The sequence below is a fragment of the Puntigrus tetrazona genome, chromosome 24, assembly GCF_018831695.1.
Source record: "Puntigrus tetrazona isolate hp1 chromosome 24, ASM1883169v1, whole genome shotgun sequence".
In the NCBI taxonomy this organism is placed as follows: domain Eukaryota; kingdom Metazoa; phylum Chordata; class Actinopteri; order Cypriniformes; family Cyprinidae; genus Puntigrus; species Puntigrus tetrazona.
Genome location: NC_056722.1, coordinates 6,381,041 through 6,396,040, shown reverse-complemented (window position 1 = coordinate 6,396,040; position 15,000 = coordinate 6,381,041). Strand labels below are relative to the sequence as shown.

The 15,000-nt window shown below is 40.2% G+C and overlaps 1 protein-coding gene across 1 annotated transcript in view; it reads right to left on the bottom strand.

Annotated features, from left to right (window-relative positions):
• reck (reversion-inducing-cysteine-rich protein with kazal motifs) overlaps window positions 1–15,000 on the bottom strand; it is a 34,559-nt gene that overhangs the window by 11,816 nt on the left and 7,743 nt on the right. Inside the window, exons 2-10 of the mRNA XM_043226461.1 lie at window positions 9,419–9,480; window positions 8,000–8,074; window positions 6,642–6,678; window positions 6,324–6,409; window positions 6,194–6,241; window positions 4,208–4,241; window positions 3,674–3,871; window positions 2,898–3,162; window positions 1,889–2,062 (exon numbers count right to left, since the gene is read on the bottom strand). Of these exons, the coding sequence (XP_043082396.1) occupies window positions 1,889–2,062; window positions 2,898–3,162; window positions 3,674–3,871; window positions 4,208–4,241; window positions 6,194–6,241; window positions 6,324–6,409; window positions 6,642–6,678; window positions 8,000–8,074; window positions 9,419–9,480 (979 nt within the window). The remainder of the gene's footprint in view (window positions 1–1,888; window positions 2,063–2,897; window positions 3,163–3,673; window positions 3,872–4,207; window positions 4,242–6,193; window positions 6,242–6,323; window positions 6,410–6,641; window positions 6,679–7,999; window positions 8,075–9,418; window positions 9,481–15,000) is intronic.

Here is a 15,000-nt window from a genome sequence, read left to right as displayed (position 1 = left end):
TGTTTGTGTATGTATTAGTGTGTGTGTGTGTATGTATTAGTGTGTGTGTGTGTGTGTGTGTTAGTGTGTTTGTGTATGTATTAGTGTGTGTGTTAGTGTGTGTGTGTGTGTGTGTATGTATTAGTGTGTGTGTGTGTGTGTGTGTGTGTGTGTGTGTGTATGTATTAGTGTGTGTGTGTTTGTGAGCGGCTCTCGTCTTCTTTGATCATGTCTTGAATGCATTAGCGACCCCTGACTATGACAGAGGGTCAGTGTGAGTTTAAGTGTCTCGGGTCAGCCTCGCTCTGTTTACTCAGTATTGAATGGTTCTGTTCTGTCAGAATCTCAGCTGTAATTGGATTCAAAAGTCACGAAATCCCCCGCGAAGCCCCTCGGGAGTCTGCACATTCAGCGCGAGCCTCGTGTAGATGCTCTCACAGGGCTCTGAAGAAATGTGACATGTTATTTCATCATCTAAGCAGGCTTGTTGTGTCACTTCCACAAACTCTTGGAGGAATCTGGAATCGGTCTTCCTCAAACCTCGGCGAGGACTGAGCGGATCTGGGCCGACCACGCAGTCGTGAAGCAGTGCTGCTATCATACAGCTCCATGCCTGTTTGACCCCAAAACAATGCTGGACTACTTCTGCCTTCATAAATCATGCTGTCTACGTCTGTGACCCGCAGAGAAAACACACAGCCCAGAGGGAAACCCAACAATATGCCTGCTGTATATTCATTTTTCCATGTAACACAGACCTCGTGTTCAGTTACATAATAAACGTCTGAACCCTGAGGACCCAGCCTGCTTTCACAGAGAATAACAGCTTTGGTATATAGCTGGATATTGAAGGTATATGCTTGTCTTATACTACAGTTCAATAAACGAGAAGTTCAATAACATACATTTAGACACAATATCATCAGTATCTTCAGGACTTTTGATCCACAATGAAAGACACATCGAAACAAAAGCTAGCTGTGTTTTTTCCTGAATGCTTCAGAATCAGTCCAGATTCAACAATAATTAACCATTTTTCTCAAATTAATCGTGATTAATCGTGATAAATCCCACCTCACATTAAAGTTTTTAAATGTATTTTTCATTTAAATAATTTCAAACTTCAAATTAATGTACAAACAACATAAAGACGTATATTTGTTTATGACTGAAGGCCAGTTCTGCTGCCCGTGCTACTGATGTCTCAATATTTAACTACTGACGATAGCCATTCAATAAATTCTAACTGAAGTGAAGCTGGAGCACACGTCTGAAACACCTCCTGCTTGAAGTGTTCATAAAGACCTTCTAAGATTAATAAATGCACTTCTCTAACAACAATATTTTAAATGCATCACACATCTGTCCCTTTTCTTGTTCCTGAATGAATCAGCAATTTTAAACAAACTGGTTGAGTAAATGATTCAATGACTCACTCATAAAGTGTTCCTAAATTATCAAGTAAATCATTCAATGAATCATTCATAGTCAGTTAATTGTTTTTGAATCTGGCAAATAAATGATAAAAAATAAAAAATATACATATATTCTTGTTAATATCTTGTACCCTAACTAAAATGTTTACTAAAACTAAAACTGAATTTTAAAAAGCTAAACAGAAACAATACAACAACAAAATGCAAATGTACCTCATTTAAATGTACCTAACTAAATAAAAACTAAAATTGTCAAAACAAAAAACTAAATTTGAAATATTAATGCTACAATAGTGCATAAACAATACTAAAATAAGTCTGCCTCGCTCATGAAAACAGTTTACTTGTTGTGATCCTGAATGAATCAGCTACATGAACGATTTCAATGATTCTCTGGTGGCCGATCAATGAAAGAGTCACCAGACAGAAGAAGAGGAACGTCCTAATGCTGTCGGACTGGAGGTGTTTCTAACCTGTTGTTGAAGTTGGTGCAGTAGCTGAGGTCTTTACAGCCGAGCTGGCAGGGCTCCCGGACGTCGGCCAGACACGTGATGAGGTCCATCTCAGCAGGGTTATATTCACAGTGCTGGTCAAACTCCTGCCACGTCTGAGTGCCCCAGTTAGTGCTGATCTCCAGACACATGTTCCTAACACGACACCGTCTTAACATTACACTTCAGCAAACCTCAACTAAGGTCAAAAAAGTTTTAATTGCATTTTTTAAAGCATTATGAAGAGGAGATAATGATAGTCAATCTTTCAGCTTTTTGTTCAAAATGTTAACATTCAAGTGTTTTTTAAAAAATTTACGTATAAATGCATTTCTTTTGATGTTTTGTATGTTCAAATATTCAATTAACGAAATATAATAAAGTATACAATATAATATACTTATACAAATTAATGCAAATTAATAAATAGGAATATAGTAGTATACTTAAAAATACTTTAATACTATAAAGAAAAAGGTAACACTTTACAATAAGGTGTCATTTGTTAACATGAATATTAATGTATTAATTAACATTAACAAACAATGAACAGTGCATTTATTATGCTATTTATTAATCTTTGTTAATTAAAATACAGTTGTATGAGGTAATTAAGTAATGTTAACAAACGCAACTTTTTTATTTAATAAGGAATTAGTAAAGTCTTGGCTCATGTTGTTAATTAACGAACTTTATTGAGTTACGAAGAAGACTTATGAGAATACTTGCAGTATAAAAGTACTAAACTGAGATTATACTTCAGTGTGCTAAAAACACTACATTACCCCACTCTCAGTATACCTTTATGTTAGTATAGTTGCAGGTAAACTAGCTGTATACTCAGTTTACTACTGCTATACTTGAAGCATACTTTTATAAACTATAAAGTGGGCCAATTTAGCCCCAAGGAGTATTGAAATAGTAGTATACTTACTACATAAAACACACTTAAAATGTACTTGGGCTCTACTTCAGTATACTCATGACGGACCTGCAGCTGGACGTGTTGGCCTTGAAGCAGCAGTGTAGTTTGGCGTAGTCCATCTTGGCGATGGGCGGTGACTCGGGGTCAGGGTTGGCGGGAGGATGAGCACTACCCAGGAAGCACTGCCAGAGAGGGTCCTGCGGGAGCGGCTGACTGCCACACTCACTGATCAGACCCTCCATGATCTCCTGCTCCGTGCTCATCGTGCGCAGGATACGCTTACAGGCCGTCTGACAGTGAGCCTCCTCCGCCCGGTCACAGCAGTACAGACCTGAGCACACGCACGGCATTCTGGGTAATCAACCTCACGCTGATTAAAGTCAGCTACAATGATAGTTGAGTGAATGATTCAACGAGTCGCTTGACTAAAACAAAAAAGGTTTTCATTAGTTGATAAAAAAAATAATAGAATAGGAATATCACCTTGGGAACTAACTTGATATATATATATCTTCAACACTGTGATAAGTGTACACTGTGTTACTGATTGAAAACAGTCCCAACTCTCTTTGGTTCCGTAAACGATTCCTCACTTTATTATTCAACGGATTTATTATTTGTTTTATTTGAATGTTTTTGGATGTGAATCTCTGTTAAAGAGTCATTTATTTCTGATTTTCAGCATCATTGCTCCAGTCTTCAGTGTCACATGATCTTCAGAAATCAGAATAATATAAAATAGAAATCTTTTGTGACATTTTAAATTTCTTTACAGTCACATTTGATCAATTTGATTTAATTAAAACTTTTTGCCACTACAGACGGTGGTTGCTGGTACTCACTGTCGATGGGGCTGCGGATGGGGTATGATTTGGTGTAGTTGTGGACGCAGCTGATGAGCTGAGAACTGATGCTCTGGCAGTACTCATTGACGGCGTTGATCTGGGACACGGTCGGAGACGAGTCTGTGCGGAAGATGGCCTGACAGTATTCATGGCAGTTTGTGTGTCTCCCTGCATAACTGCAGCATACTGAGCCCACTGGACACACACACACACACACACACACCCGTGAGGATCTAACACCCGAGACGTCACCACACACTGAATCCTCTGATCATGTTTAATAGAAGCCGTCTGGGAGTGAGTCTGCTCTATGAACGCACACAGATAAGCTCTTCGTTCGGTCCTGAGCTCAGCGAGCGCAGGTTAAAGGTCACGACCTCGCCTCCCAGGCACAGACACAACTCCGTCTCGTTTCCTTCCCAAGCGGGTCAGAGACGAGAGACGGGGCGTCATCAAACAAGCCATTCTCTGAGGACTGAACCACACAAATGAGCTAGACACGGATCACCGGATCACCGGAGCTCGGCTTACTTTCATTTTTGGTGATGCAGCTGAAGAGTGGTTTCTGCAAGAGAGAAATCAAATGAAGAATTACGTCAATAATTATGAATAACACAAATCATTTTATTGTATTTGTCATTATTCTAATGACTTTTAATTATTATTATTATTGTCAGGTTATTATTACTAAGACCGGACTAACACTGACTACTTTTATTAATAAATCTCTTTCTGTATTTGCACAAAAAGGGACTTCCTTTTTTCAAACTTCAGATAATTATTTCTGAATCCAAGTATTAATTACACTACTGTTAGAAAGTGCGTTTAGAAAGAAATGAATATTTACAGACATTTCTAATGTTATATAAAACATCAATTTTAATGAAAAACTGCTGCTTTGAACTTTCTGTTCATCTGTGAATCATAAAACAACAACAAACTAAATGACAGTTTCCACAAAAATATTGTGCGGCACAACTGTTTTCAACATTGATGATGACACTGGAGTAATGATGCTGAAAATCACAAACTACTCTGTAACACAGAAAACTGTAATAATATTGCATCATTTCTACTGTATTTCTAATCAAACACATGCGGCCTCGGTGAGCAGAAGAGACATGAAGAAATCTTACTGACCCTGAGTAAAACTGACCACATCTTTGAATCCTTGGTTTTGTCTCTAATGCTAAAGGCTTGGGTTCTTTTCGAGCTGAAGTATGTGTAAGTTTGCTCGAGGGCACGAGATGAAAGAGCGGCTGTGAGAGCGATCCAAAGCAAACATCACGCTCGACGTCTGCATCTCCAGAGCCGAGCGGACACGCTGACCAACGCACAACACATTTATTGGACTGTAATGTGTCCGGTTTTTCCACTGCTCAACACTGACCAAACCAGCTCATAAAGAGGTTTGAGCCTGTGCTTGAAACCAGGCTTTAAAGGAATAAACACAAATAAAGCTGGAGGCTGATTTCAGACTCAGCCGCTACACAAACAAACACGGAGATGTGGAGTCACTTCGGCTCTTTGATGAAGGATAAAGACCTCCCAGAGTCTGCTGCTTTCATCTCCACATCTCCACCAGAGCGAGGGGACGCGTGTTCAACTGGGTTTACGCTGACGGTCGTCAGGGAACTGTTGTGCGTCGCTAAGGTGTCTGAAGTGTGTTTTCCATGCTGGCTTCAGATAGGACTGATCCAGTGTTATTATCCTTACCTAAAACTAGTAAAAATGGACATGCAGCTGCAATAACGTAAAATATAAATATCAGAAGAAAAAGGAAAAAAATACTGGAATAAATAAAAAATATATATTATATTATAATATATAAAAATATTAAATATAATAAAAAAATATATAAATAAAATTTTTAATAATAAATAATTTAATTTTAATTACAATAATACTACCGACACTAGTGTGATCACTTAACCCTAATTTAATTTGGTGTTCCTCGTCAAAAATGACAGCCGCTTAAAAAAGAGCAAGTGCCTTCTTATTCTATAATATCAGCCAATTTTGGCACAGGTTTTGTTTTCCTTTAGAAACTGACCGATAGCAGACCGCATTGATCTGAGCTTAAACCCTTAAGCTTAAAGTAAGGTGTGAGGCGCACACGCTCAGATCCAGGAATACTACGCTCAATCAGTGGAAGGACTGCGGCGTAATGAGAGCCAAAAACAGCTTAACAGGGTGAGAACACAAGACAGGGGTTCAAGAAACACACCGGTTCTGTGGTCAGCTTTAATACTAAATAAATGAATACTTAATGCCAAGTCAACAAAGACCTAAGAACATGTCCAGGTTCTGCAGACTTCCAATGTGAGACTCAAAATGCTACTTAAAGCAAGAAAAAATAAAGCGTCTTTTGAATATTTCTGCATTAAAGAAACATGTTCTGAATCTGTACTTTACTAAAGCTCGTTTCTAGAAGAGCTCACAGCTAGCTCGTGATTTATTTTCAAACTGGCTTCCAAGGCATTTGTAAACTCAGGTAAAATCAAGGTGAACTCTCACCTCGGTGTCTTTCTTGCATACTTTAGTGATGTCATTTTTAGACGACGCCTGAAGAGAAAGCAGAGCACACACGTCTGAGAGCCACATCCTGGACGTTTCTGTAGATGGGACGGGATTAGTTGAGTCTGACCTGTTTGCAGTCCCTGCGGCACTCGGCGGAGATGGCCAGCTCACAGCAGCCCAAACCCACCCATCCGTCCGACTTCTTGGATGCTCCTGGAGACGTTCAGAATCACAGTCAGAACATCTGAAGCGTGACACGCCGTCCATATTTCACGCGGCTGTGCTTTGAATGCCGCTACGAAGCGTAAGGTGTAGTGTGACTGATGTGAAGTGTGATATTTGTGCATCTGGGAGGCATTAGCTCTTCAGAGACTCTAAATCCTCTCTGGTTCTCTGAAGGCCGGGACAGGTGTGTTCTGCTCTAAACGTCTCCGTCTGTACTCACCCGGCAGCGTGTTGTTGATGCAGACCCAAAGTTCGCTCTGTAAAACCAAAAGGAGATGTTTAGCATGACAACGACTCAGAATACATCATCCGCTCGCTCTCATGTGCTTCCAAACAGAGAGCCAGAAGAAGCTCATTATTCACTGAAGAAACACGAGGGAGCTGCTGATGACGATGTTCAGGTTCAAAAGAACAGATTTCAAAGCACTCCTGATTTTGCTGACAGTCCAAAGATGTCATGTTGACCGTATCTCCACCTAAACCTCACCTTACCCTCGAGAACCAGTGATCAGATTCACTCCACTAGAACCTGGTTCTTCAGATCTGATCTGACTGGTTCAGCACAACAACACTGGTTTACAGCAAAAAAAAAAATAAAATAATAACTTAAATATTTATGCATAAAATAAATGTTCAAAAATATTATTCTGCACTGCTTTAGGTCACTATTTATATAAGCATTTTTTCGCAATGAGCATGATATTATACTGTATAAAAAAAAAACAGAAAAATGTTGGGATGATTTTTTAATGTTTCTGAAAAAGTCTCATTTGATCAAAAGTACAGTAAAAACAGAACATATTATTATGATTTAAATCATCTGTTTTCTCTGTGAATGTGTGTTAAAGTGTGATTTATTTCTGTATTTTCATCATCATTCCTCCAGTCTTCAGTGTCACATGATCTTCAGAAATCAGTTACTGATCAGAAAACACTTCTGATTATTATTATTGTGAAACCTGTGACACATTTTGAATGTGATGAAAAGCATTTATAATAATAATAATAATGCAGCGTTTATTTCTATATTATACTGCACTTTTGATCCATTTAATGCACCTCTGACAAATAAAAGCATTCATTTCTTTTACAAAATCTTTTGAACAGTGTATGAACTGAACACAAAGTACACAAGAGAACATGTGAAGTATCTTGACTGAAACCGAACGTCTCCTATTAGCGGTTATGTCTGGTTATAAAGGACCCGTATGAAAGCAGCTCTCAACTTTAATTAAAAGTAGATGCAGAGGAGCCGCAGAAAGCTCCTCATCCACTCGTTTCAGGAGAAGAGGACATCGTCTGAACCCAACACAAACGACAATCTGGTTCCGATGCCTTCGACTCAAAACACTTTTGATTCAGACTTTAAAATGCTTTGGATCACTTTTCAAATGCTTCCAAGATCCCTTCTCTGAATCCAAAGCAAGCCGGCCTAATTAGAGGCTGCACGTAATCACAGGTTTGAGCTGAACAGGGTGGAGGCGTCTGGCTTCAGGTGAACCACAGCAGGGACAGGAAGCGGCGGAGGACCACTTCCTGTGAAGCGGCGGCGATGTAAACAGAGAGGAGACGTCTTACCAGAGACTCGGGGCAGTAGCTGGGCAGACGCTGGAGGAGATGCTTCAGACGAGACTCGCTCCTGATGCTGGACAGCTGAAGACAGAAGAAGAGGAATGACTGGGATCTGATTAGTTCAGTAGAACATCAGGCAAGGATTCAGGAAAACATCTGCTTCGTGTAAAAAATGACAGAAACATTCATGTATTTATGCTTTTCTATGCTGAGGTACATGCCTTCATGCCATTGCCTTCATACAGGAATTATAGCTTATTATTATCTTGATATATATATTGATATCTCAAGCACATGAATTTATTATTTACTCATTATACTAAGTAATTAATTTGGTTAATATTTTTAAATTTGAATGAAAATATATTTGAACAAGTTGTGAAATTAGAAACACAAGCAGGAGTGATGATCAGGAGGATGGATTAATAAAGCCGTGTGTGTGATCAAAGCAGCGAGTCCGTTTGGAAATGTTCTGCTGGTTTCTTTCTTCAGGTTTTTGTTCAGAGGCTCAATCAATGGCGGGGAGATCTTCTGAAGCAGCGTGGCCCCTCCTCAAAGGGCCGAGGGCCCCGTCTCTTCAAAGCCTCGGCCGTCCATTAAGATGAAATGGGCCGGGTCTGTTCTGCCCAGCGCCGCTAACAAGCCGTCATTATTCTCTCGGGCTAATCTGCTGCTTTATAGATCGGGCTCTTAGCTCTCGTCTGTCTCGGTCCTTCTGACCCCTCGCTGACCCCTCGCTGACCCCTCGCTGACCGGCAGGTGCAGTCTTCACTGTACGGAGCGGGTCAGTGTTTGTGAGCGACCCGTCTGAACATCAGCAGCCAGAGAGAGACAATACACAGCCCTTCTGTCCAAGAACAGTGTTATACAAATAATACTGAGCTTTATATCTGTGTGTCTTCACACACACACACACACAGACTATTGATAATAATAATTATTATTAAACAATTAATAAATATAAAATAAATAAATACAGAATAAAGTCTATATTTATATTCATATAATCTGTAATACATTATTTTGTCTCTACATTTTCTGTAATAAGGTGTGTGTGTGTTTCTCTGAGTGTGTGTGTCTGTCTGTGTGTGTGTCTATGTGTGTGTTTCTCTGAGTGTATGTGTGTGTCTGTGTGTGTGTGTGTGTGTGTGTGTCTCTCTCTCTCTCTCTCTCAGTGTGTGTGTGTGTGTGTGTTTCTCTCTCTCTCTCAGTGTGTGTGTGTGTTCTCTGAGTGTGTGTGTGTGTCTGTCTGTGTGTGTGTTTTTCTCTCTCTCTCTCTCTCTCTCTCTCTCTCTCTCTGTGTGTGTGTGTGTGTGTTTCTCTGAGTGTATGTGTGTGTCTGAGTGTGTGTGTGTGTGTGTGTTTTTCTCTCTCTCTCTCTCTGTGTGTGTGTGTGTGTGTGTGTGTGTGTGTGTGAAGCTTCACCTGTTCACAGGCTCCTCTGCACTGAGGGAAGAGCTCCGCAGCATGATGGCAGCAGGAAGGATCTGGAAACACAGAAGCAGAGAGAGACTGTAAGCACTCCTCTCTCAGAACCAGTCCTGTGTAAAGAAGCTCTGGTCAGCCGTCATTCAAATCTAGTGTGTTCTGTAACAGAGCAGTGAAAGAAAATCACCATCAAAAGTGTGAGGAAAAACATTTATTATGTTACAGATTTCTATTTCAAATAAACTGAATAAAATTAACTTTCTATTCATCTGTGAATCCTGAAAAATAAAATGTGTCACAGTTTCCTCAGAAATACTGAGCAGCACAACTGTGTTCAACACTGATAATAATCAGAAATGTTTGTTGATCAGTAAATCAGTATATTATTCTGATTTCTGAAGATCATGTGACTCTGAAGACTGGAGGAATGATGATGAAAATCAGAAATAAATCACTCTTTAACACACATTCACAGAGAAAACAGATGATTTACAGTAAAATGATTTCCCAACATTTTGAATGTACTCAGTGAGAAGAAGAGACTTTGTGCCCCATCCTTTTGAACATCAGTATAGTTTGTGTTTTTCTTATTCAGTAAATGTTTCTGTTTTTTTCAGCTGCTTACACTTTGTCTCTTTTTTCCAAACTTCACACAAAATACAAAACACCTCACATCTTCTGCAAAATGAAGGCCTGTATTCAAAATCTCACAAACATCTCAAAAACACACATTTGCCATAATATTACTTCACGTTAGATGTGTGTGTTTTATGAGAGTCTCTCGTCTGGTTCTCCTGAGATCTCCAGAAACACACGTGAGCAGACCGAGAGGAAGGATCATCAGAAGAGAGAGCTCCTTTGAAAACTTTAGAAAAACATATTCTCATCTGTTTATGCTCCTCCGGAAAAAGTCGTCATTATCAAAATGAAGAGCTTTCATCTCGGCCGTCCTCGTCCTTTCATCAGCGTGATTTGATCTGTTCTTCTGCGTCTCTCTGCTAAGTGCTCTTCTTCGGTTCTGGATGAGCTCTGCTTTCTGTCTCCGAGAGTCTGCTTTTAAATGAAGCGAGAAACACCAGCCTTTCCTTTCATCCCTCGGGTGAAGAGGACACATCGTTCAGGGAGACGCCGCGCTGGTTCTTAGCGCTCTGTGTGTGCAGTAAATCTTGATCTTCTGAGGCTGAGGAGTTGATCTTCATCGTCTCTGAAGCAAAGCCACTGAATGAAGCTCCTCTGACGACTTCCAGGAGTCTTCAAGCGTCTCGAGATTCTTCTTCTGTTATTCTAGTATGAAGAAGTGGAAGCTGTGAGCTGATCAGACTTTATTTACTAATACATTATTTACTATTATTATTATTATTATTATTACGGTTTTTATGATTGTTAACAAAATTGCATTACTGCTTAGTTTAATGTTTTTACATTATTATAAAAATGTTTTATTTTAAAAAAATGTTTTACTGGTAATACTACATTAAAAAAATTATAATAATTTAAAATATTTACAAATGTCTATTATTAAAAGTACTGCTTTACTTATTAATAATAATAATAATAATAATAATAATAATAATAATAAAGATTATTTAAAGAACTTATTATAAATTATTAAAAACAATAATGGTAATAATTAATAATTATTAAAATATAAATAATTAATAATTAATGATCAATAATTATACTATGATCATTTTTGTTTTGTTTTTTCCCTTAAGAATGTTAATGGTCATCGTGGTATAACCCTGGCATGTTTTACGTTGGGAAGCTATAAATGAATTTTCTCATCTCTACTAATTAAAATTTCTAAACTGAAGACATGCATGCATGCATGAATTGTATTATTACTAGACAGAAGAAAAAGGAGCCTCATAATCCAAGCGGGGATCCTGGGAAGCAGATCTCTCTGCAGCATGTGCTAGTGTTCAGAGCTCCGGAGCTACTGTGTCCCTGTTTTCTGAAGAATAGTAATAATGCCACCCACAAGCCACATCAAAGGCATTCCTCTCTTCCAGCCCATCTGCCCTTCCTCAACGCTCCTGAGCATCCACTTCAGCTCCCGAGCACTTCACCCCAGCGCTCTCAGCGGCGGCAAGGCTCCCCGGGGAGTGAGGGAGAACGGGTAAAGGGTGTTTGTGAAAGCGCACATTTGATGTCCAGAGACGCCGGGATCTCTGGAGGGAATTGAAGACCACTTGAAAGAGAGGCACTTTGACGAAGGTGATCAAACAGCAATGAGAAGCAGACGGGGTTACAATATACGGCCCCGAGACCCCGGACCCCAGACCGCTTCACCCATGAGGATCCCATCAAAGTTCAAAGCCTCGGTTAGAGCGCCTACGTGAACAACTGGAACAGATAAACCCCACGCTAACCTGCTGCTAACCAGTCCTGCAGGTCCTGATAAACATAGACCTTGATCGAGTGATGACTGAGGAGACGGACCCTGTGTTCAGAGTAATCAGGAGAAAGCGTAGAGACAGAGGCTTTTCCTTCAGCTTCTGGAGTGAAAGAACCTTGAAAAATACTACAAAATACACTAAAAATAAGCCACCACAGCCCAGGTGACTAAAAGTAGTATAATGAATCAAATTTCCCATGATTTTTTGACATTTAACAGGTCAACACACTAGAAAAAACATCCTGTAAAGTTCCACAACTTTCTCATTCGTTTACAAACAACTTTTATTGAAACCAAGCTCAGAAAACGACTCACTTTGTGACAATTTAAGACGTAATAGTGAGGTGAAAGACCACCTCCCCAGAAGAAGATCAACACCTGCTTCTACATCGCCGCCTGTTTAGCCCCGCCCACCTATCCCACATTGTTGTCTGTTTAGCCCCGCCCACCCACTGTACATTGCTGTCTATTTAGCTCCACCCACTCACCATCCTACATTACTGTCTGTTTAGCTCCGCCTACTCACCATCCTACATTGCTGTCTGTTTAGCTCCACCCACTCACCATCCTACATTACTGTCTGTTTAGCTCCGCCTACTCACCATCCTACATTGCTGCCTGTTCACTACCATTAAGTGAACTCAGAGAACAATATAAAATCATTCAAGAAATGCAGCTGATTTTAAGAGTGTTTCCCAAACACTGATGACACCGAGCGTCTCACCAGCAGAGCTCTTATTAAAGAGATGTGACGATCTGGAAGCTGTCTCATTATTTTCTCAAACTCTGGTTAACCAGAAGAAGATTGCTTTTGCGGAGCTTAGCGTCAATTATATGCTGAGATTCTAACAAACGGTCAATAAATATTATACCGCTTGACCACATTATGACAGCAATATCCATTACCATAATATAGTCTTGTGTGAAAACAGAATCTCTGTTGTGTTGTTTCTGAAATTTAGATTGCATCTCAGTGGGTTATGTTGAGTTTGAGGTCTCAAAAACATATCCTGAATATGTGCGTCGTCTCCGGGATCAGAAATAATAATCAAAAAGGTTTGGAGGCATTGCACCACTTTTACAATTCACATTCACATTTAAACATTATAATCTCTATGACCTATTGTTAAGCGAGCATTTTATGAAGCACTGAAGTGAATCAGATCAGGATGAATATAATGCTTTCTGAGTTAAGGCTGCTCAGAATTCTGTGTGAAGCCGGGCTAAATGATGCCAGCTCTGATCCAGTATTAAGAGGCAGCTATTCTCTTTCACATGTAGCTTGATAGATGTGTGTTTGCAGTGTGTGTACACAACCACCACACAATGATAAAAATACACACACTAAAAACTGTAAAAACAAACCAACGTGTCGTTTACAAGCCCCACCCACGACTGCTGACGGACACTGCCGTCACTTAAAGGGCTAGCTAATCACTCAACCTGTAAGACCCTCACACTGATCTTCTGAGGAGCTCCCTGACCTCCGGGGAAAGCATGCACATGAATGTAATCTGAAGTTGTTTAATCATAGAAGACACATACACTCTAGGGGCCTCATTTATAAAATGATGCACAGAAACCATTCTACATTTAATCTTACAATCATTTCTCTGACATGCGATTCATAGAATAAAAGTAGGAACACAAATCACGTGTACGCCTCTCTTTCAGATGTGCTAATTAATAATCGCTAATTATCTCAAATAAATGGTTTCAGCTCTCTGCTCGTAAACGACTCCTAATTAATATCATTAGCGCAGAAAATATCCCCTCTCATCAGAATCCAGAGCAGCGTGTGGCCTGACAATAAAAAGTGAGCTCCTTCCACCTCAAACACGGTTTTATGAGCCATGGACTGAAGTGCACACACTTTACCACCAAATCTGAGCACGTTTAATAAACGAGGCCCCAGACGTCTACAGTACCTGAGCTTTGAAGGGCAGCTCATCTGCATTTAAAGAGACATGCACAAAAACAGCCTGTTTCTGCTTCCTGTCACGGTGTGGTTTAAGAGAACGAGCGCTAGACCAGAATATAACATACAGTCTTTTAATCTTCTACACACGAAATAAAGAATATAGTTGCAAGCAGGCAGGAAACAAAACCACACACACATTAAAGACAGCGATCGGACAAACTGGACTTAAATACATGAAGTAATTAACTAAATTAATGAGACACACCTGAAGACACTGATACAAGAAACAGAAACGAAAAGTAGGGCATACAGAAAACCACAAGTAAAACCACAAGAACACAGAGTCCTAAGAAGTCACACTCCACACGCAACACATTTAATAAATGATTTCGAGCTAAACGTCACCTTCTGGGAAGCCTGAGATTTAGATAAAACTTTGTGAAATAAAAAAGAGGGGTGGTGACATAATAGGTCTCCTTTAAAGTATGCACACTATAATGCCTGTGTACCTGCATGTATGCCACCGCTGAGCAGAATTAAAGACACCTACATGCTTCTACGTCACCTTTACACCGTGACCCTTCACCCTGTGCTCTGAAGAGTGCTGCGCTGCTTCTGCATGAAGAACCTTTTAAAACTAAACAGACTCAGCTTTCTCTGACTTTCTCAAGATGCTGTTAATTCAGAGTGTGATGTAAGTGTTGGTATTCAGACTGACCGAGCTCACACTCACACACACACACACACACACACTCTCACACACACACACACACACAAACACACTTTCACACACACACACACACACACACACACACACAAGTGTTGGTATTCAGACTGACCGAGCTCACACTCACACACACACACACACACTCACACACACTCACACACACACTCTCACACACACTCTCTCACACACACACACACACACACACACACACACACACACACACTCACACACACGTAAGTGTTGGTATTCAGACTGACCAAGCTCACACTCACACACTCTCTCACACACACACACACACACACACACACACACACACACACTCAAGTAAGTGGTCAAGAGCAGCTATCAGTGAAGGGAAGGGGAGTCTGTGGGCTCTTTGTGGCCGGGTCTCTTAACGAGCTGGGATGTTAATTACACAACTGAAGACGCAGCGGAGCGTTCAGTCCAGGTCTGAAGGACTTCTGCTGTGGAGAAGGACAGCTCGTCACTTCAGAGCTGGACGTCACACACACTGACCTCTATACAAGACAAAC